This window comes from Haemaphysalis longicornis, unplaced genomic scaffold (assembly GCF_048455015.1).
Source record: "Haemaphysalis longicornis isolate Haplotype H1 unplaced genomic scaffold, Haemaphysalis longicornis Haplotype H1 scaffold_3, whole genome shotgun sequence".
NCBI classification, from domain to species: Eukaryota; Metazoa; Arthropoda; class Arachnida; order Ixodida; family Ixodidae; genus Haemaphysalis; species Haemaphysalis longicornis.
The window spans coordinates 170,839,019-170,866,519 of record NW_027526335.1 but is presented as its reverse complement, the minus strand read 5'-3'; the positions used below and the strand labels follow the sequence as shown (position 1 = coordinate 170,866,519).

Below are 27,501 nucleotides of genomic sequence, written 5' to 3'. Positions count from 1 at the left end.
GGAGGGAGTTATGTGATTGATTGATTGATTGATTGTAGGGTTTAACGCGCCGACGCAACGCAAGCGATGAGGCGCGCCGTAGTGGAGGGCTCCGGAACAATTTTGACCGCCTGGGGATCTTTAACGTGCGCTGAAATCTCGTACACACGGGCGTTTTTGCTTTTCGCCTCCATCAGAAAAGCGGCCGCCGTGGCCGGGAATCGAACCCGCGACCTCGTGCTCAGCAGCGCAAGAGGGAGTTATGTGCAAGAAGTTATAAGCACAATGAGAGCTTGCTTCCGGGTTAGTTGGTACATTACTACTTGTAAAACAGTGCGCTAAATTGACATTGACGAAGACGAAGGACAGCAGAACACAAGATGCACACATACCAAAACTGGCCTTCATTTTCCGACGCTATCGGAAAATGCTGGGAGCGTAAAAACAGAAAAACAGAAAGAAAAACACTCAAAACTACCACACAAAACCCATCTGTATTCAATTCTTGATAATTGTAATCGCCACCTTATTTTTCCTAATGATTACAACTATCAAGAATTGGACACAGACAGGGTTTCGTGTGGTGGTTTTGAGTGTTTTTCTTTCTATGTTTACGCTTAGTGTTTTCCGATAGGGTCGGAAAACAAAGGCCAGTTGATAATTGCACCTTCATATGTGTGCACTTGTGTTCCGCTGTCCTTCGTCTTAGTTTAGCGCAGTGTTTTACAAGTTATAAGCACAATTGGCATTATCAGGTCAATAATATCTGTGCTGCATAGCCCACTTAGCACAACATGGTGATTTTTATAGAAACCCGTATGATTCAAAATTAGCCATTTTCAAGCAGAGACAGCAAAGTGACACGTTCAAACATGCAATGACCATGTTAATTACGTTGGAAACAGCACAGAAAGATATTCAACACTCAGGCTTGTGGTGCACTGCCATTGCATATAGGCTTCCAGGTAAGATTCCGGGTGTTTCTTTGCAATTTACTTAGCGCATATTTCCCTCAGTTTTTTTTTTGGTTGTTGTTAATTTCTTTCAGAGAAAGTAAAGATTGAAATCCACCTTGTGACCAAATGATGTGCTTGTAATTACACTAACAAGGCATTGGTGGTGCTTAGTTGGTGCTGCACAGCTATAGGCTGATGTAAGAAAGCACTAAACTTTCGACAAGAGAACGAAGACCGTAAGAACAACAGGGGATGTTGTTGTTACTGTCCTCATGCCCTTGCCTAAAGTTTAAGTGCTTCCCAGACTGCAACTGCAGTCAATAGTTCACTTTGCAACACTACTTTTTCTTGAACCCTTTGGTGTCAGCTTGGCTGCATGCTTATGCCTCGCAAGCCGACAGCTCACCCGAGGATGTCCTCGTCAACGTGTGTCTGCAGGTGACCCGGGAAGTCGGCTCTTGGGCGGCTGTAGGCAACCGGGTCGTACTCGAGCCACAGCACCTGAAATAGTGTGCTTATTTTTAACAACATGCACATAGAGCAGACCCGCACATACAAGCATTAAAAGGGCCATGAATCAACTTTTGAGGAGGCACCCGACTATAGGGTTAATTTAAACATCACAGCTGCAGTAAAACAGTGTTGCAGTTCTAACCGTTTTTTAAAAAGGCCACGAAAACAAAATACATGTTCCGTTCATTAGAAAGGCTGTTTTGTGTCGAAAACAACAATACCAATTTCATCACAAACTTGAAAAAAATAAACGAGATGTTAAAGAAAACTTATTTTCTTTAACTCCCTGGCAACTCCCTAGCCCCATTCAGGCAACTTCTCTACTACGTCACGGATCTTTGTTTGTGCGATTGCCGTCCGTCAACTCAAGCCCCCGCCAAAAAACATGACTGGGCAACTGTAGATGGGCCTCTAATTTTATCATATCACTTGAATGCTAATACGCAGTTAATGCATTGATATAAAGATGTTTTTTGTGCCGGCCTATAACGTGTCAGTTCTGCCCATACTGCGTCATTACTGCGCCAAATTTGAAAGTTGTTCACTATTTGTTGTGTTTTTTCAGCTAAAAAAAACGGATGGTTCTGTGTTACCAAAGGCTAGTTCTTTTGAACTGAACAAAGTTCAATTTTGTCTTCATGGCTCCTTTGAACATTAACACACTTAATTAAGCAGGCACAATGCAGGCTTTCCACGGCCAAAACGAAAACAGCAGACGTACCTGCCAGGCGACGTACTTGTCCGGCACTGGGTAGCGAAGCACACGCGTGCGGGGGTAGGGGCTCTGCCGTGAGAGCACGTGCACCGCTCCCGGCAGCACAGTGCCCGGCTCTCCTGGTGGGAACAATGTTAACGAAACATTCAAAACAACAGACACCACTGCTAAAAAAAATTGCGAGCACTGTTCGATCATGGCCACGACAAAGAAAGCAGCAGGGTTTGAAGGGCCGTGTGAAACACTTTGTCGGAACTTATGTTGACCAATGTGGGTTAATGAAATGGCTGTGCCTAGCGTTCCGTCCAGACGGAACGATATACAAGTGCTAAAGTTCCGTCCAGACGGAACGGAGCTCTGCGGGTTATCCTTCCGTCCAGACGGAATACAACTGAGAGCTTAGCATTCCGTCCAGACGGAGCCGGCGTGAAATTTGTACAGTTCCGTCCAGATGAAAGCAAAACTGGCTGATTAGATGCCATGCAAACTCTTCAGATTCGGTGTGGAGGGTGCGCCTCGGATAATGGCGCTAATGTACCACGTTCGATTCCCCCCGGTCATGTTTTTATTTTTATTTTTTTGCGTGGTTGTGCCACCGTTTAGTAACAGCTAACTTCGTGCCCACTTTACAATTGACGCGGTGAGAGCAGTCGGTCTTGATTCTGCTCCACTACCGCTCACTAGAGCCAAGGCCGACGTATCCATCGCTAGAGTTCCGATCATCTGTAGTTCGTAATGGTGATTACTAATTAACGGTTATTCTGGCTAGTCAATGAACGGAAGCAGTTCATTCGGCTGGGTAAATATCAAGAAAGACTACTCTCGCTGCTTGTTGTGAAGCGGGCGTGGTCGAGCTTGGCGGTTCGTTTGACGGCCGATCATCTTATTGAGAGTGATTATAAATCAAATGTGACTCTGGCTAGTCAATGAGCGGAAGCGGTTTGACCGGTTGGGTAAAAATTAACAAAGGCGATCAGACTAATACCCTAGTTACACGGGCACAGTTAACCACGGTTAAGCGAACCGCGGTTAGACAAAACCGCAGTTTGCTGCGTTACACGACAGACAAAACTGCGGTTACCCCACTAACCGTGCTTAATGCACACTGAGCTTGGCCACCTCAGTTCGGTCACGCTAACCGCAGTTCCCGCAGCCGCAGTGCTCAAAATCGCACAAGTCAGTTGGGACGCAAGTTGCGGCGCATCAGCGGAGGTGAAAAAAAAAAATCACCTGGCGTTCGGAGGAGACGAAGGTTCTCAAATAGCGGGCGCCCCAAAGCTGCCCGCAAGAGGCGCTTGCGTTCTTTGCGTTGCTCTCGCAGTCAGCACGAGGCTCATTTCCCGATCCACCCGATCAACTACGACAAAAGTCGTGCTAAATTTGTCAATTCCGCACGTCGTTTGCCAAAGCAGGCAGTCATGGTGCGTTTTCAGCACTCGAAAACGATCGGCACGCACGTCGGCCGTGCCTGCAAACATGCCAACGTGCCTGCCTGCACGGCACTGAAACCAGCTCGAACCAGCACAGACCACAGCAGCAACAGCTTATCGCCGCTCTTCGAAATCAATCTGATCGCGGAAAAGAACTTCCACTTGCGAGAAAATGAATGTTAGTGCAGTGAAAAATTGTGCTATGGATTGTAATTCGCAGTTGTAGAGATAGCGGCGGTCAAATATCCAGTGAGATGCTAAGCCTAAAGTTCCCAACACCGAGCAAACGCGAGAAAACCAAGCCGATTGCGAGCTGTTGTAGAAGCCCCTCTCGCCGCGTGCGAGTGCGTTGCGTTTGGGTCTGAATCCACTGTTTTAACAATATTTCCTTTTGTCTACACTGCTTCCATTTTGTTTTTTATTGTCAAGCTAAAAGTGTGTTGAATTTCGCGTGTAACAGCCAAAACCGCAGTTTGCCATAACCACGGTTAGAGTTTAGTACCCACGGTTAGACTTAACTGCGGTTACTTCTGCCGAGTCTCCATACAAACTCTTAACTCCGTCAAACGGAACTCCAAGCCGCCACCTCGACCACGCCCGCTTCACAACAAGCAGCGAGAGCAGTCTTTCTTGATATTTACCCAGCCGAATAAACTGCTTCCGCTCACTGACTAGCCAAAATAACCGATCATCTGTAGTTCGAACTACGATCATCTGTAGTTCGAACTACAGATGATCAGAACTCTGGCAAGGGATATGTCGGCCTTGGCTCTAGTGAGTAGTAGTGGAGCGGCTGGTTGAGTGCAGAATCAAGACCGACTGCTCTTACCGCGTCAATTGTAAAGTGGGCGAAAAGTTGCAGACGGGTTCACTACTGACCCCGGTCATTATGAAACACGTGTGCCCCAAACAGTACGAGGACGACACATGCAAGGTGTGTCGCAGTGCGCGTGGCACTGCAGCCCACCTGCTGTGGGACTGTACGGCAAGGCCCAGCGAAGCGGCAACAGCAACAATGATCCCGCCGTGGTTCGAGGCTGCGGCGCGGAGCAACGGCAACAATGACCGACTCCAGGCTGTCCAGCTGATCCTGGCGGCCCTTGAAAGGCAGAAGCCAGTCGAAAGCCGAGAGGGCTCGGCCCCCATTCAGGGGCAGCTGAAGGACCTCGAGGGGAGTAGAGAGGTGGCTGCCGAGTAGAGGGTCTTTGACGTGATGACATAGGCCGCGTCATGGTGCTCCATTAGGGACACCACAGCAGGCGATTCAATGAAGTCTTTACTCACTCACTCACTAGCTGTTACTAAACGCTGGCACAACCACGCAAAAAATAAATAAAACATGTCCAGGGGGAACCGAACCCGGTACAGGTGTGCCATCGTCGGAGGCGCACCCTCCACACCAAATCTGAAGAGTTCGCATGGCGTCTAATCAGCCGGTTTTGCTTTCGTCTGGACAGAACTGTACAAATTTCACACTGGCTCCGTCTGGACGGAACGTTACGCTCTCATTTGTATTCCGTCTGGATGGAAGGATAACCCGCAGAGCTCCGTTCCGTCTGGACGGAACTTTAGCACTTGTCTACTGTTCCGTCTGGACAGAACGCTAGTCACAGCCTAATGAAATACAGTCTAACCCTTAGGTTAGTACTTCACTGTGTCAGTCTGTGTGTCTTCTTTGTACTTCAGCCCCTCATTGTTGTGCACGCCTTTAAACCCTTGAAATCGTTTAGATATACTTGCCCAAACCATGATTCTGCTGAACATTATCAGTAGCTCACCATGAAATATGTGGGCCAACACCATGAAAACTAAAACGGAAGACTGGGCGAGTTGGTACATGTTCATAATAACAGCGCTACCGACACAGACAGAAAGAAGCGCCGTGTTTGTGCCCTCTTCTTTCTGTCTGTGTCGGTAGCGCTGTTATTATGACCATGAAAACACGGACTGCAAAGCTTAGTAGCTGCAATGGCAGAGCAGGGAGTAGCAGCAAGTGATAGCCACAATTCACTCTGGGGCTGTGCAGTAAAATGTCGATTGCAGCGGCTGCGCAGTTTTTTCACAGATGCCACAGGCTTAATTTAGGCCCACTGACTCAGTGGCTTGGGCTGCTGAGTCCAAGAATGCAGGTTCAATTCCCGGCCACAGCGGCCGCTTTTCTGATGGAGGCGCAAAGCAAAAATGCCCGTGTGCTCGAGATTTCGGCGAACATTAAAGATCCCCAGGTGGTCAAACTTAATCCACAGCCCTCCACTACGGCGCGCCTCATCGCCTGTATAGCGCTGGCGTGTTAAACCTCATAATCAATCAATCAATCAACCAATCAATCAATCAATCAATCAATCAATCAATCAATCAATCAATCAATCAATCAATCAATCAATCGATTAATTTAGGCCTAGCGCTCCGGCGCTAGGCATAAATTAATTGGCCAGGTAGCGTCACAAGTGTGATGTTATCTGGCGCTCAAGCACTTGGCCTAAATTAATTGGCCAGGTAGCGTCACAAGTGTGACGTTATCTGGCGCTCAAGCGCTAGGCCTAAATTAAGTGGCCGGATAACGCCACAACTGTGACGTTATCCGGCCACCCTTGGAAGTGCTGTTTTCTCTCATCCTGTCTTGTTCTTGCTCCGTGCTGTAAGGTAACGACGCATCGTCTTGTCAACCCGTTCTTCGCACTCTCACAACTCACCGGGCCTGTCGGCGGCGTGCTTGAGGGTCTGCAGGTAGGAGAAGGACTTGCCCACGGTCCTCTGCAGCTCCTGGATCTGACCCCGGAGCAGGCTCAGCATCTGCCGCTGGTGGTCCATGTCCTCCAGGAAGAACGACAGGCTGTGACAGAACAACAGAACGACATGATGAGGAGGCATGAGACAGAGAGAGGCTGTAGTAGGGAAACAGTGCTGCTGCTGCTGCTGCTGGGCGAGTTTAGCAGTGGATCCGTTAATATATATACATATTCATCATTATGACTGCAAATTTCAGCCTAAACAAAAAACCAAGGACGGTAGCAAAGAAACACAGACAGAATGCTGAATTTACTTACGATACTTATGAGCAGTAAACAAAGCTGCAGTAAACAAAGCTGACCAGCTATGCTTCTTTTCTGCAACTTGGTAGTAGTATGGCCTTGCTGGCATGCAAACAATATGCTTCAATCCTTGTTTTGTCTTTTTTGTTTCACAACCCGCTCATAACAATTATACGTTATAACGACAGAATTTCTTCGGCACTTGAATGTTAACGTAGTTTTCTGTAGCCATCGGGGTGTATATATATTTCAAAGACAACAATCTAAATAAATCTTCCGATCCTGTACTCTTTGCTTCATGCGAGCAAGAAATACAACTAAATGACACAATGCTTTTCACCTTCAGAATGCCCACCCCTATCGGTAAGTTGGCTAGTGCTTTTTTGTATAAGCTGCATGAATGAGAACAATATGCTGAGTTTCCAAGCTCGTTACATTTCAGTGTGCAAACCAAGATGTTGATTTAAGCGTTCAAGAATAGTTAGAACTTCGGAAGAAATAAAAAGAATAAACAGCACAAAACAATAAAACACGACAAAGAGAATAAAAACAGAAACAGCGGTGAAACTGCTTGTATTCTCTTCATCTTGTTCCATCGTTTTACGTTGCTCATTCTTCCCAAATGTACAGCCACAAGCAAAAGTTTACGGACCAGGAAAATGGCAATTTTATGTTATGTTATTTCTCTTCCAGTAGTAGCCTGACATGTGCATGTGAGATGTTGTATAGTTACTGAAGTAGTAAAAAATACCACACATAGCACATAGTACTTGAGTCTGCCACGCGGCAGAGAAATAACCCAAAATTGCTGCTTTCGTGGCCCATAATCTTTTGCTCTTGGGTGTACAATTTCCCCAAGCTCTATTTTAGAAAGCAATATATCCCCTACTGTCTTGCAGACAAGGAGATGTGGTGGTAAGTACACACTGCCAGAAGACTAAGGTGTAAATGTACGGCAGACGAGCGCACCTCTCGAGCTGCTTCTTCTTGCCGTCCTCCAAGTCGTGTTCCTCGCGCAGCCTCTGGCTGTACTGCGAGGCCAGGTGCTTCCAGTAGTTGTAGTCCTTCTCGGACAGACGCAGCTGGGACTTGCCCAGATCGGCGTGTCCATCCTGCATACGGGAAGAAAGTTCTGATGTGATTGATTATGAGGTTTAATGCGGCGACGCTGAGGCGTGCCGTAATGGAGGACTCCGTGTTAATTTTGACCACGTGGGGATTTTTAATGTGCGCCAAAATCTCAAACACACGGGCGTTTTCGCTTTTCACCTCCAATGGAAAAGTGGCCGCCACGGCCGGGAATCGAAGCAAGTTTTACGAGATCATGAAGGGCCTCGCAGTTGCACCCATCATCTTCAGTGGTTCCTCCTTCACAGAACTCATATTTAAGATTTAAGATCACCCGGCACAAAGCAGGGTGATACCATCACACCACAAGAGCATGCTGGCTACGGTTTAAAAATCGGGCTAAGTTTTGACGCCTCTCATTGCCCTTTAAGCTGAATTTATTTTGTAGAACTGGCATGACCATTCATGAAACTGCCTTAATGTTTTTTTGAAAGAAATGGGTTAGTCATACCTTTTCAAACTATATATCCTCGTTACAGTAAAGCCCGCTTATATCGAACACGGATATATCGAATTATTGCCTGTATTGAACCCTTGTATAATTCTGGTAACAATTACATGCATTCAAAACTTTTTATATCGAACGCGATTTTGCTCACAATGGATATACAGTTAAACCTGCGTATAACGAACCTCCATACAACGAATTCCTCTTTATTACGAAGTTTTGATATTCCCTGGCGCTACTGCATAGAAGCATGTGTATTTCTGACCTCTATGTAACAAACTAGCAGCGGCGGGCACCCTGGAAACAACGAATTTTTCCGCCAAATACCTCGCCATTTTGCACCTTTTTTTTTTTTTTTTTTTAGCGTGATGGACAGCCGCATTCATCTGCTGCGCGGCTGCCCCGGCGCCGACAGCGCGAAACGATGTGATCGCGCACGGCGCGCACAAGCCGCGGCAACGGTCTCGCTGCTGAGCTCCCGCGGGGTACCGCAGTGCCACCGGCGCCGGCGCAACCAACACCCTTTCAGTAGAGAGGGTGTGGGTTGCGGAGAAAGAGGAGAGGGCTGCAGAACGCGTCTGCCGCGCTCTCCCCTCTTTTTTCAAACTGCATTCCGTTGCTCCCTGACCGGTGCTACCCGTGCTCGCGGGTTTTCAAAGGCTTTCGCGCCGGCTACCGGAGTCCTCTTCAATCCGCTATCCCCGCACCACGTGACACTAAAAGAAAAGCTCCATGGAGAAAAAAAAAAGGAGGTGGGGGGGGGAGCATGGCGTCAGGCGGCCAGCTTTCGCAAGCGAACCTCCTCTGGCACCGCTTTCTCCTCTCTTCACGATCGTCCCGCACTCTCTCTGTTCTGTGGCTGCGTACTGGAGAAAACACACGCCGCACTCGCTTTCCGCGCTTTCCGTTCTTTGCTCCCTTCTGCGCATCAGTAGTCCTCCAGCATTTTTTTATTCGCACGTGCGAGTCGGCTCTTGCGTCCTCGCATCTAGGAAGTGTGCGGTTGTAAAGATGAGTGCCTCGATAAAGAAACGAAAGACATTGACTCTTGAAGACAAGGTAGCCGTTTTGGACGCCGTTGCCGCAGGTGAAAAGAAGAAGGACGTCGCTGCAAGATTTGGCATCCCGGCCAGTAGCCTGTCGACCATTCTGAACGCCAAAGATTCGATTCGCAGTGCAGTGGAGGCTGGCACCAGCGGCAAGAAGAAGAAGCTGAAGCAGTCCACGTACGCCGACGTTGATAAGGCCGTGTATACGTGGTTTATGGATATGAGGGCTCGGAATGTCCCCATCAGCGGCGCCGTTTTGCAGCAGAAGGCAGAAGACTATGCTTGCATCTTGGGATGCGACGATCTGAAGGCGAGCAACGGGTGGCTGCAAGGCTTCAAGAACAGGTACGGGATCGTCGGCAGGATGATAAGCGGCGAGTCGTCCTCTGCGGACAGCGAGGGTGCTGCTGCTTGGGTTGAGCAGAAGCTGCCAGGAATTTTGGAGCAGTACGAGCCTCGCGACACGTACAACGCTGACGAGACGGCTCTATTTTATGAGATGCTCCCAAACCGCACCCTTACGCTGAAAGGAGACCTCTGCCACGGCGGCAAGCAAAGTAAACATCGCCTCACTGTCCTCCTGTGCGTAAATTCAGACGAGAGTGACAAGCGGGTTCCACTGGTCATTGGCAAGAGTGCCCGACCGCGGTGCTTCAAAGGGGCACACAGAATGACTGTCACATACCTGGCAAACGCCAAGGCATGGATGACGCGGCACATATTCAGCGACTGGCTGAAGGAGTTCGACGCGGACATGAAGAAGCAAGGACGCAGAATTTGTCTCTTCGTAGACAACTGTACAGCGCACCATGTCGAAGCCCTCCAGCTGACCAACATAGAACTGCAGTATCTGCTCGCGAACTGCACGTCGCTGATACAGCCCCTCGACAGAGGAATAATCAACAGCGTCAAGTGCTCCTACCGGCAGAGGCTAATTCAAAGGCTGCTTCTGGACCTTCGTTTCCAGCGGGAGACCAAAGTGGACATCTTCCGTGCGGTTGAAATGCTTGAGGCATCCTGGCGTAAGACGAGTGCGGACGTGGTCTTGAACTGCTTCAGAAAGGCCCGGATAACAAAAGAGGTTGAAACAGCTGAGGAATGTCCGGAAACTGGAGAGGAGGAGTCTTCAAGCCCGCCCGATCTCGCTGAAGCTTGGGTGTCACTGCGCGTAAACGGAGCAGTGCCGGGCGACGTGCAGCTGTGCGACTTTCTGCATGCCGACGACTGCGCCGTCACGACGGAAGAAATGTCCGATGAGGCGCTCGTCGAAAGTGTTCGAGATCAAGATGACGAGGACGGACCTTCGGAAGTCGAGGGATCACGTGACTTGCCGTCCACGGAGGAAGTGTTAGATGCGATTGACGTTTTGCGCCGCGTCACGGGATCGCTGGACGGCGGGGCAGCGTTGTGTGCATTAATCTCATGCGAGCGTTCCGTGCTGCCGTCCCTCATGAACAAGCAGCAGAGCAAAATAACTCGGTTTTTTTCCGCCAAATAAATGTTCTAGGTGATGCCGACCTCCAGTTATACTTTTGTTTCATTTGTGCATTTTTTCCCCGAATTTTTATACCGAAACTGCATATAACGAAAACCTCCTTATAGCGAAATTTTCCGAGAATTTGTCAGCTTTGTTATATCCAGGTTTAACTGTATCAAACTCTCCCACACGCGATTTTTCGCTCTCCTTAAACATGCGGCAGGCTTTCCCGCAATACATCGGCGCACAGCGGTGGCGCGAGTGTCGCTTGCGACTGCCGCACGAGCATGGGCGCGTCCAAACCGGCTGTGGCACAGTGGACCAGCTCCATGCATGTATGCCGCTGGAGCCGAAAGCGTCACATTGGGCGTTGAGGGCTGCGGTGTCACCGAACTTCAAGTCCGCGCCACTCGCTGTCCGCACTTGCTCGGTGCGCTGGGTTTACCGTTATTTGCTTGTATCCATGCTTGTCTCCGCTCTGTCGAAGACGCCGAGGACTCCGTACCGCTTCTGAGCATGAGCGAAGCCGTCGCTGCTATGGCCCTGCTACGGCGATACTGCAGTGTCATTGAGGGCAGAGGTCTTGTGCTTATCGACTGTTTAGATACCATCGAGCAAGCAGTCACCAGCAACGCGTTGTGCTCCAAGAAGCAGGCTACACTCACACAGTTCTTCCGCCCCAATAAACTAATGTTTTCTTTCCGAGAAAGTGTCGTATCAATAGTGAACTGCAGGGTAGTAAGAGCTCAGCATTAGCTCGTGACTCCGTCGGCAAGATTGCTCTCATATAAGTTTTTTTTTTCTTCACTTTCTATATCAAATTTTTGCTATATCGAACTATTTTACAATCCTCGCGCTGTTCGATATAAGCAGGCTTTACTGTACATATATATACTGAATATCACATATACTGAATATATGTACAGTTGAGCCCCGCAATAACAAAACTGCCGGGGAAAGCCAAAAAATGTGCTTTTGCGGGAACTTTGTTGCCGCGGGAATGAAACATAAAACGACAGGAAAATTGGTCACAAGCTAAAACTTTATTCCCGAAAGTCAGTTATATTACTTTGCGGGCCTTACCTTGCAGCAACTTCACAACTCAGCTCTCACACTACAAGAAGTGCTTCATTGCTAGTTGTCGTGCGCGACTAAGAACAACGAGATTGTGTCAAATGCATCCGAAACATCCCACAGGTTCACCTACTCTGCACGTTTTTCTCCTTGGCCCTTAGCACCAAGTACGTCCGAGCATGCAAGCAAAGTCGTGCTTCCTCTGTTGAACTTTTCCAGAGAGTGGCATCTTGTTGTTACAAGGCTGTTCACAGAACTAAGTGAGCGCCGCTTTCTTGACGTCCAGAAAGGCCACAGCCGTCAATATGTTTTGTTTTGCGCATGTGCACCATTAAAGAGCGGCACCCTTGCTTTTCAGAATGGTAGAGTGAGCTGCAGCGATTCTAAACTCGTTAGCGCTACCCTCCCTTCCTCCACTTGGGCCAGTGACTTGGGCCTTATTTTGTAGCGATAAAAACTTTCGCTTTTCGGCTGGCTGAGGCATCTTACTGAGTGTGAAACGTGCCAATTGCCGCGTGCACAAAAAACGCACACATGCATGCTGTTCAGCGGTAGCGAGGTAGTGTAGCCCAAGCCAAAGCTGTGCGGCTGCACCGTGAGTCCCCATGTGTCGCCCCCTGGTGCTATCACTGGAGGTTGCCCCCATGGCTGTCTGCAGCACGGTCTCTTTTTGTAAACAAACATGGCGGCTATGCAAGCATGCTGTGGCAAATGTTTATGCACTTCAGGTCTGAAAAAAATGCGTTTGAGCACTTTTTGGGCAGTTAGCCCAAAATGGATAAACAAAATGCTGACCGGACTTGCAGCGAATTTTGTTAATGCAGGAATGCTTTCCGAAAACATTCCGTTGCTGTGAGATATGAAATGCATGGACGTCTATGGACGTTTGCCAGGGATCCGAAAATATTGCCTTGCTGCGGGAGTTTCGCACTCGTGAGATTTTGTTATCGCGGGGTTTGACTGTACTGAAATACTTGTGGTTGACTTCATTAAGGATCGTTCCCTCTCACTTCTCCTCTGTGCTCATTAACCCTTTGAGGGTCGAATTTTTTCGCCAAATGCGTCCCCCCAGGGTCGATTTTTTTTATTGCTGATTTAAATTCTACGAACAAATCTATATCAAGAAAAAAAAATCAAAAATTTTTTTGGGTGACCGTAAAGTGTCAAAAAAATCATTTGTATTGTTACATACATGCGGTTTGTTATGGCGTTACACAAGAAAAATTCTCAATAAAAATGATAGAGTAACAAGCTGGCTCCTTTTGAGTGAATCAAAATCAGATAGACATCAGTTTCGCGGGCGCAAAAAGCGGGAAGCGCCCGGAGGACGATACCGAAACCAGCCGCTCCGCGCGGGCGTGCGCGGCCGGATGTGGGAGTGATATACAGCGCACCACTCATAAAATACAAAAAAAAAAAGAAAACGAGAAAAGATCCTCATCAGTTTTGCAGGCGACCTTGGTCTGTGCCAGGTGCAAGAAGTGAGAGGCGCCCGGGTACTCGGTGGGCGATACCCAGCGCGCCCCCTCGTTAGATGCACAAGCGATAGCCGGCGCGCTGCTGAAATAAATCATAAAAAAATTAAAAGAGCCATCGGTGCAAGAAAAAAATTTGACGTATTTCCAAAATGTGACAGCACATGCCAAGGAAGAAAAGTTGGCAAAAAAGGCGCACTTTTTAAAGATACAAGCGATGCCATACATGTACGTCTTTGACCATTTTGAAAGTGTTTGCTGATGCCGTACATGTACGGCCGTGGCCCTCAAAGAGTTAAGAATTTCACCAGCAGCAATGCCACCGTACACACTCACCAGCTGGTGGCTGGTGCGGCAGAAGCGGCAGCTGATGATGCGCCAGAGGAACTGGAGGAGCGCGATGAGGTAGCTGAAGATGTTCAGGGGTGGGGGCAGGCACAGCCGGTTCATGAAGTCCACCACCAGCTTGTAGCGCTGGAACTTCCAGATGTCGTCCGACGCCGCCTCAATCTTGTGCGCCGTGTGGCTGGGTACACGTGTACAAAAAGCGACGTGGAGGGTGCTGATGAAGGTTTCGACAGCCATCCAGCATTCACCATTTCACTCGTAGGGACAAAGGTCTCTTCTCATAGATTTTCAGCTCTATCCTGCGCTACTCGGACCTATTCTGAATTTTCCTGCCTGACCCCTCTAGACAAAATATTTTGGACCTCTTCAAGAGAATAAGTTGCAGTGTGCAAACAGATTACTTAAGATAGACAGCTCAATGCCTTTAGCGAGTTTCAGGGTGAGCGTGTAAAAAGCATGCGAGTTTCAGTATGAAACATGCGTCCGTATTACCAAATTTCGTTTTTCACTTGTTTTAGGATGCAACTAAGTTTTAAAGGGCAATGGGACACACCAAGGGATACTCCGTCATTTCTCGCCCTCCCGTCAAGTTTGTTACATTATGCTTATTTCACCTAAATTCACTGCAGCACCATAGGCAAGCTGGTTATGTGTGGTTAATTCAGTGGTCAAGCTGCTTCTACAGCAGATGCCTGCTAATATTGAGTGGTTCGTTTCCTAATCACAAGATTCCCATCTCCTTCATTATAATCACAATCATAGGCAGCAGCAGCTACTGCTCACATGATTAGGTATCTGTTTCCTAACAAGTACTATTGTAATCCCCTTGTTTGCATCTCAGAAGGCCGTACTCCAAACTACCGTATTTACTTGCGCAATGAACCCACTCGCATAATGAACCCTTCCCCCACTTTTCTTCTTGAGAATTTACTTTTTTGTCAGAGTGCACAAAAAATGCAGCGGGGATATGTTTTTATCTCACCATGGTTGCTGATGCAGTAGACGATCGCAGTAACTTGACATCACCCTTCAATACGCGCAGAAATTCTAAAAATGCATTCCAACAAAAAGAAATCTCAAAAGTAGCTGAAGACGTGAGCCCGAGTGCCGTGGCTCATAATTTCAAAATTGCGCGCATGCGGAGCGCCACCTGCTGAACGCAAAACAAACTTTCTTGCACCATAAAAACGTGGCGTGCAAACAGAGCACAAAACGTACTCCACACTCCTTCCCTGCTCTTTGCTGCTCCGGCTGCTTCCGCCGGCAAGCAATCAAAGCACCAAACGTACTCCGCACTCCTCTTTCCTTCCTGTTCTGCAACTTCGCCATTACGCTCCGTGGTTTTGTTGTTCAGCTGTGTTCCGACCTTTTTTCGTGCTCCTGGGTGCGCCGTACGATGGGCCAGTACATAAGCTACGCAGCTGGTTTTACACTGAAGGCAGTGGAGCATGCGTTGATGCACATGAAACCGCGTGGCTGGGCGGCACTTCAGTGTTGACCCAGTGCGTATACGCTATGGGTGAAAACGAGGTTTTTGGGCGGTGAACAGGGATCGCCGTGTGTTCCATGGGCCCAAAGCAGGGAAGTTTCCCAGTGTCGGAAAAGAAATTCTGGAGTGCCTTGATGGCATGGAAGATGGTGCACTGTGGGCCGACAACAACTGTGAAGCCGCAAGCGACTTCAGTTAGGAGAACAGCTCTATGGTGAGTAAGGGGCCACTAGCATGTGGGGAATAAAAAAGAAATTTGATTACAGAATTACCTACAAGTTTTTACTAAAATAGTAAGGCTCTGACAGCACTTTTCTTAGCAACTTTAATGTATGAAATCTCAACTTTTAAAAATCTGTTGCAATATTTTCCCGCATAATGAACCCTCCCCCCATATTCATGCCGGATTTTCTGGAAAAAAAGTGGGTTCATTACACGAGTAAATACGGTATTCTCTGACACAAACACTTCATCGCAGCCTTTTCAATTCAGCCATCAGCTACATTTTTATATTCTCAATAGATGTTGTCAATAGTATGTATAAGTGTCAACTCTCAAAGTTTTACTTGATTTGCACAATCCTTGGTCTGCCAAGATCAAGTCAAGTGAAAGACTGTCTCACCTGAACAAAGCGTAGAGGAGTGTCAGGAGAACCAGCTTCAGCAGTACGAGGAACTGGATGACAAACAGGTAGGGCCACACTCCGGGATTGGTGCACGTGTAGTCCGTGTCTGTAAGTGGGGCAAAGAAGCGTTTTCAACCTGTTATTCTGTACCCTTAACGCAGCATTAAGAAATCCAGGGCTATTGGTGCGCTGTATGGATTAATTCCGACTGGCTGGGGATGTTTGATATCCGCTGAAACCTCCACACATGGGTGTTTTCATTTTTGCTCTATCAAAAATATGGCCACCGGGGCAATTAATTTTTAATAGAAAAGTTAAGGTATTATTAAGGCCTTTGAACTGATAAGACCAACAGGTATAAGGTTAGAGACTGTACATTATAAAGACGTCAGTGTTACTTACACTACGATGCGGAGCATCATTTGCACAAAAAAAAAAAAAAAAGAAGAAGGGAACAGTGAGTGCCACGCGAAAAGCAATGTCATCGATAGTGTTCATTTTATTGCTACACCCACCAACAAAGCCCACTTACTTTAAAGCCCACAAACATTTTCTCGACTGAAGAACCACATTTACAGCTTTTACAGCTTTTACAGCCCTTCTTTACAGCTTCGTTATACCTGTGCGACTGGAGCACAAACTTTACGGTTCACATATGTTGACTCATATCAGCACAAGAAGAATATCTGGAAGTATGAGCAAGCAAGAAGTGTGCATGCTTTGACACCAGTACTTACAATCGCTAACCCGGCACGTTTCCTCTTCACTGCGGTTGGTGACTTTCAGCCGCAAACACCGTGGGTCCCCTGAAATCATCATTTGTTCAGCTGAATGTGCCCAAAAAGCAATCCATACTTTTTTTTTGTGGTTGCTAAAACACTTTCATGAAGTGAGCTAACCTAACTCTCGGAAGCCGTGACAAAATTTCAGCCTTTTTTTTTAATGAGAAGGTTGGTATTCGAAAGAAGAAGCAGCAACCAGGTGAATGTTAACACATGCGGTCCATTTAAATGTCGAATAACTAGGAGTTCTTATCCACCATTTTCCACCAATGAAAGAAAATAAAGCAGCAGTTAGGCAGTGTACCATGGTAATGGCTTCGAGAAAACTTATAAAGTTGAACCTGACTATATTGAACCTGTTTACATCAAATTATCCTGTATATCAAACTAATTTTGGACACGGTATGTTTACGATGAAATTATACAGAAAAAATTACATTGATATCGAAGTAAAATACTAGCGACTACCAATATATTGAACAACAGATCCTGCGGAAGTGGCCCCCCCTCCCAAGTTTGCTTCCCCTCTCGGCGAAGGAGATATTCCACTGGCCCCGTCTATGAGTGGTTTAGCCTTAGCAACTCATGGGCAGCGGGCAGTCCTTTCTCATCTCTCTCTCCTTATTGCGACCGCGCTGTGTAGGGTGAGCCTTCGACACGCCCCCCATGCAAAATATGATCCTGGCCCACCCAACCCACTTGCTCATACATTCAATGTATTACTCAGCTGAAAATTTCGGACACGCTAGGACAGGCTATTCGATTTTTTTTACTATCCAAGCGTCAGCCGGGCCGGCTACCACGTATAGTGACGTGTGTCACCGCCATCTTGTTTGTTTCCTTTTCTTCCTGTAAAGCGCTCTTTGCCCTCAGTCAGCCTCGCGCAAATAAAATCCACGCATCATCATCATTATCACCTTTTTCTTTCTATAGCCTCTAAACTTTGCGCCACACGCGATTTGTGTTGAATGGAGAGTCAACCAACTTTAACGAGGATAGCGTCGTCGCGCATGTGTCTGGCAGTGACCTGCTCATCAATGACCTTCGCACTGCAAGCGTTGAAATTCCCTTGATCGTCTCGTTGACCGAGTTCACAGATGTGGACAGCAAGTTGGAACTGTGCGCTGGGCTCACAGATAAAGAAATCATTCGCAAAGTGCTTGTGGGTTCTGGGAGCGACAATGACGATGACAGCAAAGTTGCCTGCAGCAGCGCAACCGACACAAGCTGAGCTGATGCAAACGGTCGCAACTCTTTCGTCGGCTTACGACTACACGATGAATCTCACCGAAATTCAGGCAGACCTGCTCGCATGGAAGCAAAGCATGGCTCAGAAGCCCATTCATCATTTTTTCCACCCACTCACTGAATGGTAAGCAGTAAATTGAGTTTTTTGGGGGCCCGTTTGCTTTCTCTGACTGCGTGATTTTTCGGACATTTTCGCGGTTCCTTAAAAGTACAAATAATGAGTCGTCGACTGTACATGGCTGGCATTATGCTTATTTCATATTAAAATAAATGCCCAGCTCAAGTAAGCAAAAATTTCGTTGAACCTAAAACAAGCCTGACAAATGGTTCGTTGTAGCAGGGGCTTTGCTGCATTGACTTCTACGGGTAGCTGACAAGAAGTTAGAAATATTCTGTTCAAGTAGAAATTCCATTGAAGTGGAGTTTGTTGTAGCAGGGTTTGACTGTATGCCCTATATCAAACTGAAAGCTGTTTTTTTTGCGAGTTCGATATAACTGTACAAAACAGCATCACCCAGCACTTTTGCCAAAACAAACATGAAAAATTTCTCGCACTTTAGGAGAACCCAGGATTCTGGGCAAATTGCTGACTCATGGCTGAAGTATGATAAAAATAAAAAAAAAAATATGAGCATAAAAAATAATCACACAAAGAGCAAACTTTTAGCTAAATTTATTGGGTGCCGTACCAGTCTATATACTGAGACAACAGTGCGCATCAGTAAACATTTACGAGGTGAAGGATACTACCACTAAGAAAAGAAAAAGAGATCTCTCAACCAGGCCGAGTTCAAACTGTTCCAGTAAGAGTTTTCACATTTCCGACATCTCTTCCTCAATTAAACTCTTGGGCACAAGCACTTGGCCAGTTCAGGTTGATGCTCCCCTGCTTTGTAAACACTCTTGCCACAATGACGTGACAACCTTAGAATCTGACATCATGCCACACGATATGCTCCGTTTGATGTGCTTCAATCGGCGGCGTGCCCACCTTCGAGGTCGGATATTGGGGTGAGGAAGAGTGAGAACCATGCCCGGTGGAAGGTGCGCCTCAGCAGCTCCAGGTTGAAGGGGTAGTCCGGGTAGAGCAGTGCGTGAGCCACGATTCCGCCACTGATGATCACCAGCAGTGCCATGCGCATGAAGTTCACAAAGTCCTCCGCCACCTAGGTGAGTGCAGACAGTATGAATTATATTTTATAACATAAAAAAATTGGCCGCGCATCTTCTCGCGTTGCTGCAAATGTCGTCAAAAGATGAAGCCGTGTAACTGCCTCTCCTGTCTCATCTTCCACCTCTCATGCTGTTCTGTCCACCTTTTGGAGGTTTGTGGAGTTTAATTTTGCCATGTTCGCACTGCTGTGCCATCTGTTGGGACTGCTGAGACTTGGTGCTCGAGCCACAAGTGTGAGGTCAAGGCAGCAGCCTTGATTTCAGTAGTAGCAGTATTAGCAGTATTCAGTATTCAGTAGTATTCAGTATTCAGTATTCAGTAGTAGCAGTATTCAGTAGTAGCAGCAGTATTTCGCAGTTAAACCAATGTTCTCAAAACGTTTTTTTTTTAAATTTGCTCTTGCAAAAACCACACGCACATTTACGTTGAATTTAAAGGACACTGCAAATGCCATTTATGTATTGAAGTTTTGTCTCAAATAAGCCTAATATAATCTTTTTGCAGAACAATGTTCACAAATATAGAGCCTATTTCTAGATTTATTAGATCGAAAATGCTGTGCCGATATAAACGTCTCACTCAAGGGCTATGTCAACTTTGGCCAGATGGCTGAATCGACGGACAGAGACACACACACACACACACACACACACACACACACACACACATACGTACGTACATACATACATACAGAAATACATAAATACATGAATAAATACATACATACATACATACATACATTACATACCTACATACATACATACTGTATTTACTTGCTTAATGAACCCACTCACGTAATGAACCCTCCCCCCACTTGTCTCCTTGAGAATATACTTTTTTGTCACTTTGAATAAAAAATGCAGCAGGAATATGTTTTTAACTCGGCATGGTTGCTGATGCCATACACCATCGCAGTAACTTAACATCACGCTACAGTACATGCAGAAATGCAAAAAACACATTCCAACAGAAAAAAAAAATCCCAACAGTAGCAGGTGACGTGCGTGCAAATGCCGCAGGCACTCAGCAAATGTGCAAAAATTGCGCGTTTGCTGAGTGCCAGCTGCTGAATGCACAACAAACCTTCTTGCACCGTAAAAACGTTGCTGCGTGCAAAAACAGCACCAATGTACTTCGCACTCCTTCCCTGCTCCTTGCTGTTCTGACTAGTTCTGGCGGCGTGCGAACAAAGCACTAAACGTACTCCGCACTCCTCTGATCTTGCTGTTCTGTGACTGCCATTACGCTCCGTGGTTTTGTTGTTCAGCAGTGTTCAGACCTTTTTTTGTGCTCCTGGTGCGCGCCGTACGATGGGCTAGTACATGAGCTGCACAGCCGGATATAAAGTGACGGTGGTGGAGCATGCGTTGATGCAAATTTAAACCGCGCGGCTGGGCGGCACTTCCGAGTTGACCCAGTGCACGTACGCTACGGGCAAAAACGAGGCTTTTGGGCGGTGAACAGGGATCACCCTGTGCTTCGTGGGCCCAAAGAAGAGAAGTTTCCGAGTGTGGGAAAAGAAGTTTTGGAGTGCCTTGACGGCACGAAAGACAGTGCACTGTGGACCGACAACAAATGTGAGGTGGCAAGCTACTTCAGTGAGGAGGACAGCTCCATGGTGAGTAGGGGGCCACTAGCATGTTGGGAATAAAGAAGAAATTTGATTACATATTTACCTATGCGTTTTTAAGAAAATTGCAAGGCTCTGACAGTGCTTCTCTTAAGCTTTGCTATATGAAATTTCAACTTGTAAAACAGTTGCAATTTTTTCCCGCATAATGAACCCTCTCCCCAAATTCATGCCGAATTTTCTGAAAAAAAAAAAAGTGGGTTCATTACCCAAATAAATATGGTACATACATGCATATACATGCATACAGCACAGACAGACAGAAAGACAGACAGACCAACATTTTCACGTTTGAGTAGCCCAAGAAAGACTATAGTCTTTTAAAAAGGTGAAGTGGAAATGCAACCACCGTTTAGTGCAAAAAAATCTTAGACGTAGGACATGAAAAACAAGAACAGGAAGGATTGCACTTGTCACGGCCTTTGTTGCGACGCTGCTAGACCATAGACATTTGTCACGTCTTTTGTCTGGAAAATTTTTTCACACTTAATGGTGGCTTATCATGAAGTACCTACAGTTAAACCTCGTTATAACGAAATTGAAGGGGCGCTGCGATTTGCTCGTTATAGCCAATATTTCATAATAGCCGTAGCCAAAATTTACTGCAAATATTATGCATTGTAGTTACCTAAAACCATCCTAAAACAAAAAGCGGGCAAAATAGCATCTTGCCGTACGGCGGTAGTCTGTAAAATAAACACATTCCGGAGGTAAAAAGGAAAAGTCACGAACCTACTTTATTGCAGTTCAAAACTCGTTTTTCAAACATACTTGGCTACGAAGAAGTCCGTAATTGGACGTTGATGCACCTTCCTGATGCGAGCGATGGCTTGCTCAGCAGCGGCCGCTATGTTCACGCCATCTTTGCCGCCCTCGTGCGCGCCGAAGTAGCGGCGCAGCACGTCCACCGCATCTATATAGTGCCTCCGACGCCGTCCTTAGCGCTTCCTTTCACGCCACAAGCAACAGCGCTGACAATGGACTCTCGGTTGCTCCCGATGGTGGACAGCGTACTCGTCCACACGTCAAAGTCTCTTGCCACCTTACCACGGAGTGCACCTTACCTTCCTTCGCGCCCGATGCGACGGCTTTTATCATAGCCGTCTTCTGTTCAAGTGTGATAGTCTTTCGCTTTCGCTTCCCGCCTGTCGCACTCGCGTTGTTGGAATCACGCGGGCAGTACGACGATAAAGACTGCCAAAACCCATGCACACACAACTACGCAGCGACGTCGGCGATACGAACAGGGGAGGAGGGGGGAAAAGAAGGCGACGCAACCGCGCGCACCGTGTGCATTGGGGCTCTTCTCGGACTCACCGCGGATAGTCCGCGGGTAGTCCGAGGATTCCCCGAAGCCATAGGGATACATGGGAAAATCGAATGTCGGACTGCTTCTCGGGGAGCCCGCGGTGAGTCCGAGACTGTAAATCGAAGGGCCCCATTGCCTGCATGCCGTGCGCAGCGAGAGGAGGGTGGGAATGGCTTCGCGGGCGCAGCGTCTGCACGGCGCGCCATCCAGCTTCGCACGCGTGGCGGGAGTTTTGAACTGCTAATACAGTTGTCACGTCGCGCACTGTCTCAAATCCGCGTTGCGCACTGTTGTAAAATTAGCTCAAAATTTGATTTCTCGACGAAATTTGTTCGTTGTAGCCTGTAACGGGCAAATTGTACCTCGTTAAAACGAGGTTTTAAATACATTGGCTTCTATGGGGACTTTCAAGGGGAATTACGATTTGCTCGCTATATCCATTATTTCGTTATAGCCTGTCTCGTTATAACGAGGTTTAACTGTATTATGGAAATGCAACGCACAAAACTGGAGAAAACCACATGAAGGAATTGCCCCATCCTGTCCTGTGACAATGTCCTGTGTCCTCGCCCATAAATATGGCAGTGCGTTGGTGCTACGTTCAATATTTGTTTTCAAAGATGTGGGGTGTTTATTTAATGCATTGAAGTTATATGTCTCGGCTACGAGGTGCACCAAAGTGGAGGACTCCGCAGTAATTCTGACCACCTGGGTACCTTTGACGTGCATTGAAATCTCGACACACAGACATTTTTGTTCTTCACCTCCATCAAAAGAAATGGTCCCTGCGGCCGGGATTAAACTCACATCCTTGGGCTCAGCAGCAAAGCCCTTTAGCTCCAAGCCATAGTGGTGGGTAGGTTGAAGGGTTGTTAAAAGGCTTATTAAAAACAGAGACAGATTGTTTTAAAAAAATTTCAAATGCTGACTATCTATTCGCTGAGCAGCTTCCATAACAAAGCAGTTCCGTTTACTTATGAGGCCTAGGGCACTGCACACAGCCAAAGCAATAAAAAAGAGTAAGTGCTTTAGTCAATCTCTGCGCATGTACTATAATGTTTGATTCTTTTGAAAATCCAAAATCAATACTCTGCAAAGTTGTGCCACTATTCAAAATTTTCACATTTTGAAACAGTTTATGTTATTCAGGTTCTGATCAAACGATGGGATTTCAGAACTCGGATTACTTTCGAAGAATACTTCAAAGTTCAAATACACAAATAGATTACTGTATTTTCACACATATAACCCGCACCAAGAATGAGAAAATTTCAGGGGTGAAGTGGAGGTGTGGATTATATGCAAGGTATTTATTTCCCTTGGTGCAGCTTCACCGCAATGCCCATAGGGCCGTGATGCCCCTACAGCAGCAATAGCGACTAAGCCACTGTCACCCCACTGACAGTGCTTATTTTGCACACACAGCTCAACAACATACCAGCCTGAAAAAAATGTATGCGGCAAGTCATCTAGTTACGTAGTCAGCTAGGTGAGTTCTTTCGCATAAACAAATGTTTAATATTGCTTGAGTAGTAGCTTTGGTCCATCCTTGTACGTATAAAATATGTGGGCAATACACTGGGATGTACCTTTTTTGTTCATCGACGGAAAGTGGGGGTGCGGGTCATATGCAGAGGTGGGTTACACGCGCGAAAATACGGTACTCAACTCGCCGGTACAGACAAGTGCATTGGACATTGTGCGACAAAAGACCAAAAAATTTGAGGTGAGGAGAGCAAAGTGGATAAGGAAACAAGGAGGAGAGCGTCACGCACCATGAGGCGCACTTTGTAGAGCAGCGGCCCGAGCGTGGGGGAGATGGGCAGGTAGATGACGATCTGCCGGTAGTAGAAGCCCAACAGAGCGGCACAGAGCACCACCTTGACGCCGTAGGCGCTGATGATGGTGGGCGTGGGGCCCAGCACGCGGGAAACCAGGTACACGGCCACAAAGGCCGCGATAAGCACCACCTCCACGCTCCTCATGAACACTGGCGCATCTCGGTACCTCTGCAAAGATCATCGACAAAGTGCTTGGCTTGAATGCAAAAACATTATGCCCTTACACACATTATAGCGAAAACATTGTAGTGCAACAGTTACCACCAACTATTCAGAATGCATTTCAGGGTAAAGCCTCTCGTCCCAGGAATCTACTCCCACAAGAATGATAAAAATCCATTCAGTCTCACGTTTACCAGCAATAGTCAATAGGATAGCCACCACTGTAATGACGTACTTTTAAAACAGTGCATAGCGAGGGAAATTGAAGAGATCGCAGTTGGTTTGCCCGCATCTTTCACAGAAATTTGCGACCGTACCGCTTCACATACACGTGTAATATTAAAGTGAAGCTTTGTACCTCTACCCCCCCCCCCAAAGGTTCAGTCGCAACCGTTGGTGTCAACAAAAAACTCCTGCGAAGAAATACTAAAAGAAGTGACTGGCTCCGCCAGGAGTCGAACCTGGAATGAAAAAAGAAACAGAGTGAGAGACTGTTGCCTAACCAATTGAGCTATGAGCCCACACGGAGATGGGGGAGACAGACGGTGCACTCAAAGAGAACATATGCAGGCTTACTTCCTACGTTCTGGCTGAATGCCACGTGATAATGTCATGTGACCTCTCGTGCCTCTGTGCACTCCGCCCACGGCATGTGTTGCGGCCGTGCGTGCACCTTGCGCATGCTCTAGGAGTTAAAATTCTCTGTCTCTGCCACCAATCTCGTCGCCTCCGTCGGCGGCGGCAGAGATAGAGGAAAAGTGAGATTATCTAACACCGGGTTTGAGCTTCCTTTAATTTTACAAAAAAAAAAGTTCCCACTCATGTGCTTCACCGATACAGCTCAACCAATCATCGTTCATGAATCATGCATTGATTTGACCTTAGCAAGGAATAACTCTTTGAAGTAATGAAGAATGTGGTTAAGTGCATTTCACTTGTCTCTGGTTTCCCTCTTTGTAGAGTGTGAATTCAAGTGACGTCGCATGGGTAATTGTTGTGGGTGTCGTTTGCACCTTCCCTTTCCAACCACGTTCACAGGATGGATTGGCGCGCATTTGTTTTGGCTCAATTATTCCTGGCAGTGCAAAGTAAATGTCAAGCAGGGTTATCTTCACTGCCCAAAGTGTGCTGCAGGGTTCGTTTAACCGCCCAGAAAGCCACATGGCTACAGCTCTACGGGGCGCTCACATACCGTATAAAGCACGTAGGTTCTCCTCGCCGACTCCAACGCTATGAGCGCTGTCCACGCGCAGACAGCCATGTCCACGTAGCGGTTGCCGCATGAAGGCAGCAACACGGCCACGCTGAACAGAGCCAGGTATGCGATGTAGAAGATCTGTGAAACAGAGACCCACAACAACGCGTTTCATTCCGGTTTCCTCCAGGTCTTTGCACCCAAACCTTGCACGTTTGTCTCACTTTTTTACACTAAAGCATGGTTTCTCAAAGTGGGTTCCGCGGAACCTAGGGGTTCCGCAGGCCCCTCCTCAGGGTTCCGCGAGCCACTGATAAATTTTCCCTGGTTCCGCAGTCACTAAGTCTTATATGGTGAACTTGAGGTGCGATCGATCTAAGGAACCTTCCACATACTACAGTGCGCACCCCAAGACCCCGCACCCTCAAGCATCCGACAGCTCCCAGTAACAGTGAGTAACAGTGCGAAGAGCCATCACCTCGTCAGACTACAACACCCAGAAATTAGTCGTCCAGTATGTCCGGGAGGCCGGCGCGGATGGAGAGGCTGGGCGCGGATGACGCCATCTCTCTCTCTCTCTCTCTCTCTCTCTCTCTCTCTCTCTCTCTCTCTCTCTCTCTCTCTCTCTCTCTCTCTCTCTCTCTCTCTCTCTCTCTCTCTCTCTCTCTCTCTCTCTCTCTCTCTCTCTCTCTCTCTCTCTCTCTCTCTCAAAACGCGAGAGCTGCGCAATAACTCTCGCCAGCACCTTGTAGCCAGCCAGACTCCGAAAACGGGCCACGTGGTTAAACTATTGCACTTGAATCTCGGTCTTATATTACTCCCATGCGCATTTCTCCTGTTTGGAGATAGGTGCCACTAGCGTACGCATTCGCGTAAAGTCGACGGGAAAAAAAACGATACCCTTGCTTGCTTTTGAATTTATTGCACGTTAATGTAGCATGAACGGAATGAAAAATGGCGGGAGGGGGGGGGGGGGTTCCTTGGCACTTAACGGAACTTAGCAGGGTTCCCTGGGACCAACATGCTTGAGAACCCCTGCACTAAAGTAAGGCCTCAACCCATGTGAAACAGCTCAAAGATTATCTTTCACAGTAATCAGTACCACAGTACCACAGTATCACAGTACCACCCCCGCTACATTGCTACAACAGCACACCACTCAGAGTGAAACTGTCCCTCTATTTAAAAATTAGGGCGTGATAAACATAACCCAGAATAAGCACAATGGGACAAGCACTCCTGTTGGGCTTTAATTTTCTGTGTTATTGTGTTTATCGTGCTCTAATTTTAAGAAAAAGTACCTATGCACCAACTTGTCCAACAATGTTTTACATGTTGTGGTTGAGTTACCATAACCTCAAGGGGGCAGGCACACCAAGGTGCACAGCAAGCTCACGTCGACTGGTACCAGCGATGTACCACCGGTACAGAAGAAGCGCCACTGTGGTAATGTTTTTCGTGTCGAGGCAGAAGGAACGCTGCCAAAGTTGGGAAGGAGCAAAAGCGCATGCAATTACTTCTGCAGAGCTACACACTACCACCTGGTGAAGCACTATAGGTACCACTACCAAAATTTCCTGTGACCCTCGTATCGTAGAGCAGTGTTCCTCAACTGTGAGTACGCCAAAAGGCCCCTTTTGGGCTTGAAAAAGTGATAGGAACCCCCCGTGTGAACTAATTTAAATGTCATAATTTCAAACACTTTGCACTTGCAGTTAACGCTGCCCATACACCTATTCAATGCATGTCATACTGTCAAACAATTTTCTCTTGGAGCTGAAAGTTGGCCAAATTGGCTGTTGTGCGTCTGGTGCGTTGCACAAGAAAGTTGACATTAAAACGTGCATACGTGGAGAAGTTCAACGTACAGGCGGGGACTTAATTTTGCAGACCACGCGAGCGCGTGGCAAAAGCCACCGATGCGCACTCTGTAGGCCGGCGCCTGTTGTCGAGACCGGCTCGGTGCGCATGCGCGACCTGTTTTACTCGCAGGCACGCCGATTTCCACGCTCCCTGCAACGGTGCTGAGAAGGTCACTGAGGCACCGCAGATGGACGCGTTTGTAGCATTCCGATGACATATTCGGGGCCTAATGTGACGATTGCGCGGGCGTTGGCGCAAGTGCTCATCGCGTCCTGATAAACACTTGCGTGGAATGTTTTATTTGTTTGTTTTGGGCTTCATCGTTTATAGACGATGAGACTGGCGGCTTGAGAACGGTGTAGCCAAATCAAGCGCGTACGAAGCACAGTCACACGGTACCACGCTACGGACAACGAAACGTTAGCTATACGAAAAGCGAGCCTTTATTCATGTTGTTTTTTTTTGTAAACTATTTGTCCACTGAACATATATTTCAGCTCGCTTTCCACTGCCGATAAAGTAGGCGATTTGCAAGTTTTGTAAAAGAATTTTTTTTTCG

The 27,501-nt window shown here is 47.3% G+C and overlaps 1 protein-coding gene across 2 annotated transcripts in view; it reads right to left on the bottom strand.

Moving 5' to 3' along the window:
- Positions 1-27,501, bottom strand: part of LOC144175761 (transient receptor potential cation channel subfamily M member-like 2) — a 187,892-nt gene that overhangs the window by 22,390 nt on the left and 138,001 nt on the right. For both annotated transcript variants that reach the window (XM_077704778.1, XM_077704777.1), the window contains exons 14-23: positions 25,077-25,220; positions 23,657-23,890; positions 18,760-18,934; positions 16,476-16,544; positions 15,736-15,844; positions 13,613-13,802; positions 7,595-7,737; positions 6,287-6,426; positions 2,170-2,282; positions 1,342-1,436 (exon numbers count right to left, since the gene is read on the bottom strand). In XM_077704778.1, coding sequence (XP_077560904.1) covers positions 1,342-1,436; positions 2,170-2,282; positions 6,287-6,426; positions 7,595-7,737; positions 13,613-13,802; positions 15,736-15,844; positions 16,476-16,544; positions 18,760-18,934; positions 23,657-23,890; positions 25,077-25,220 — 1,412 coding nt within the window. The remainder of the gene's footprint in view (positions 1-1,341; positions 1,437-2,169; positions 2,283-6,286; positions 6,427-7,594; positions 7,738-13,612; positions 13,803-15,735; positions 15,845-16,475; positions 16,545-18,759; positions 18,935-23,656; positions 23,891-25,076; positions 25,221-27,501) is intronic.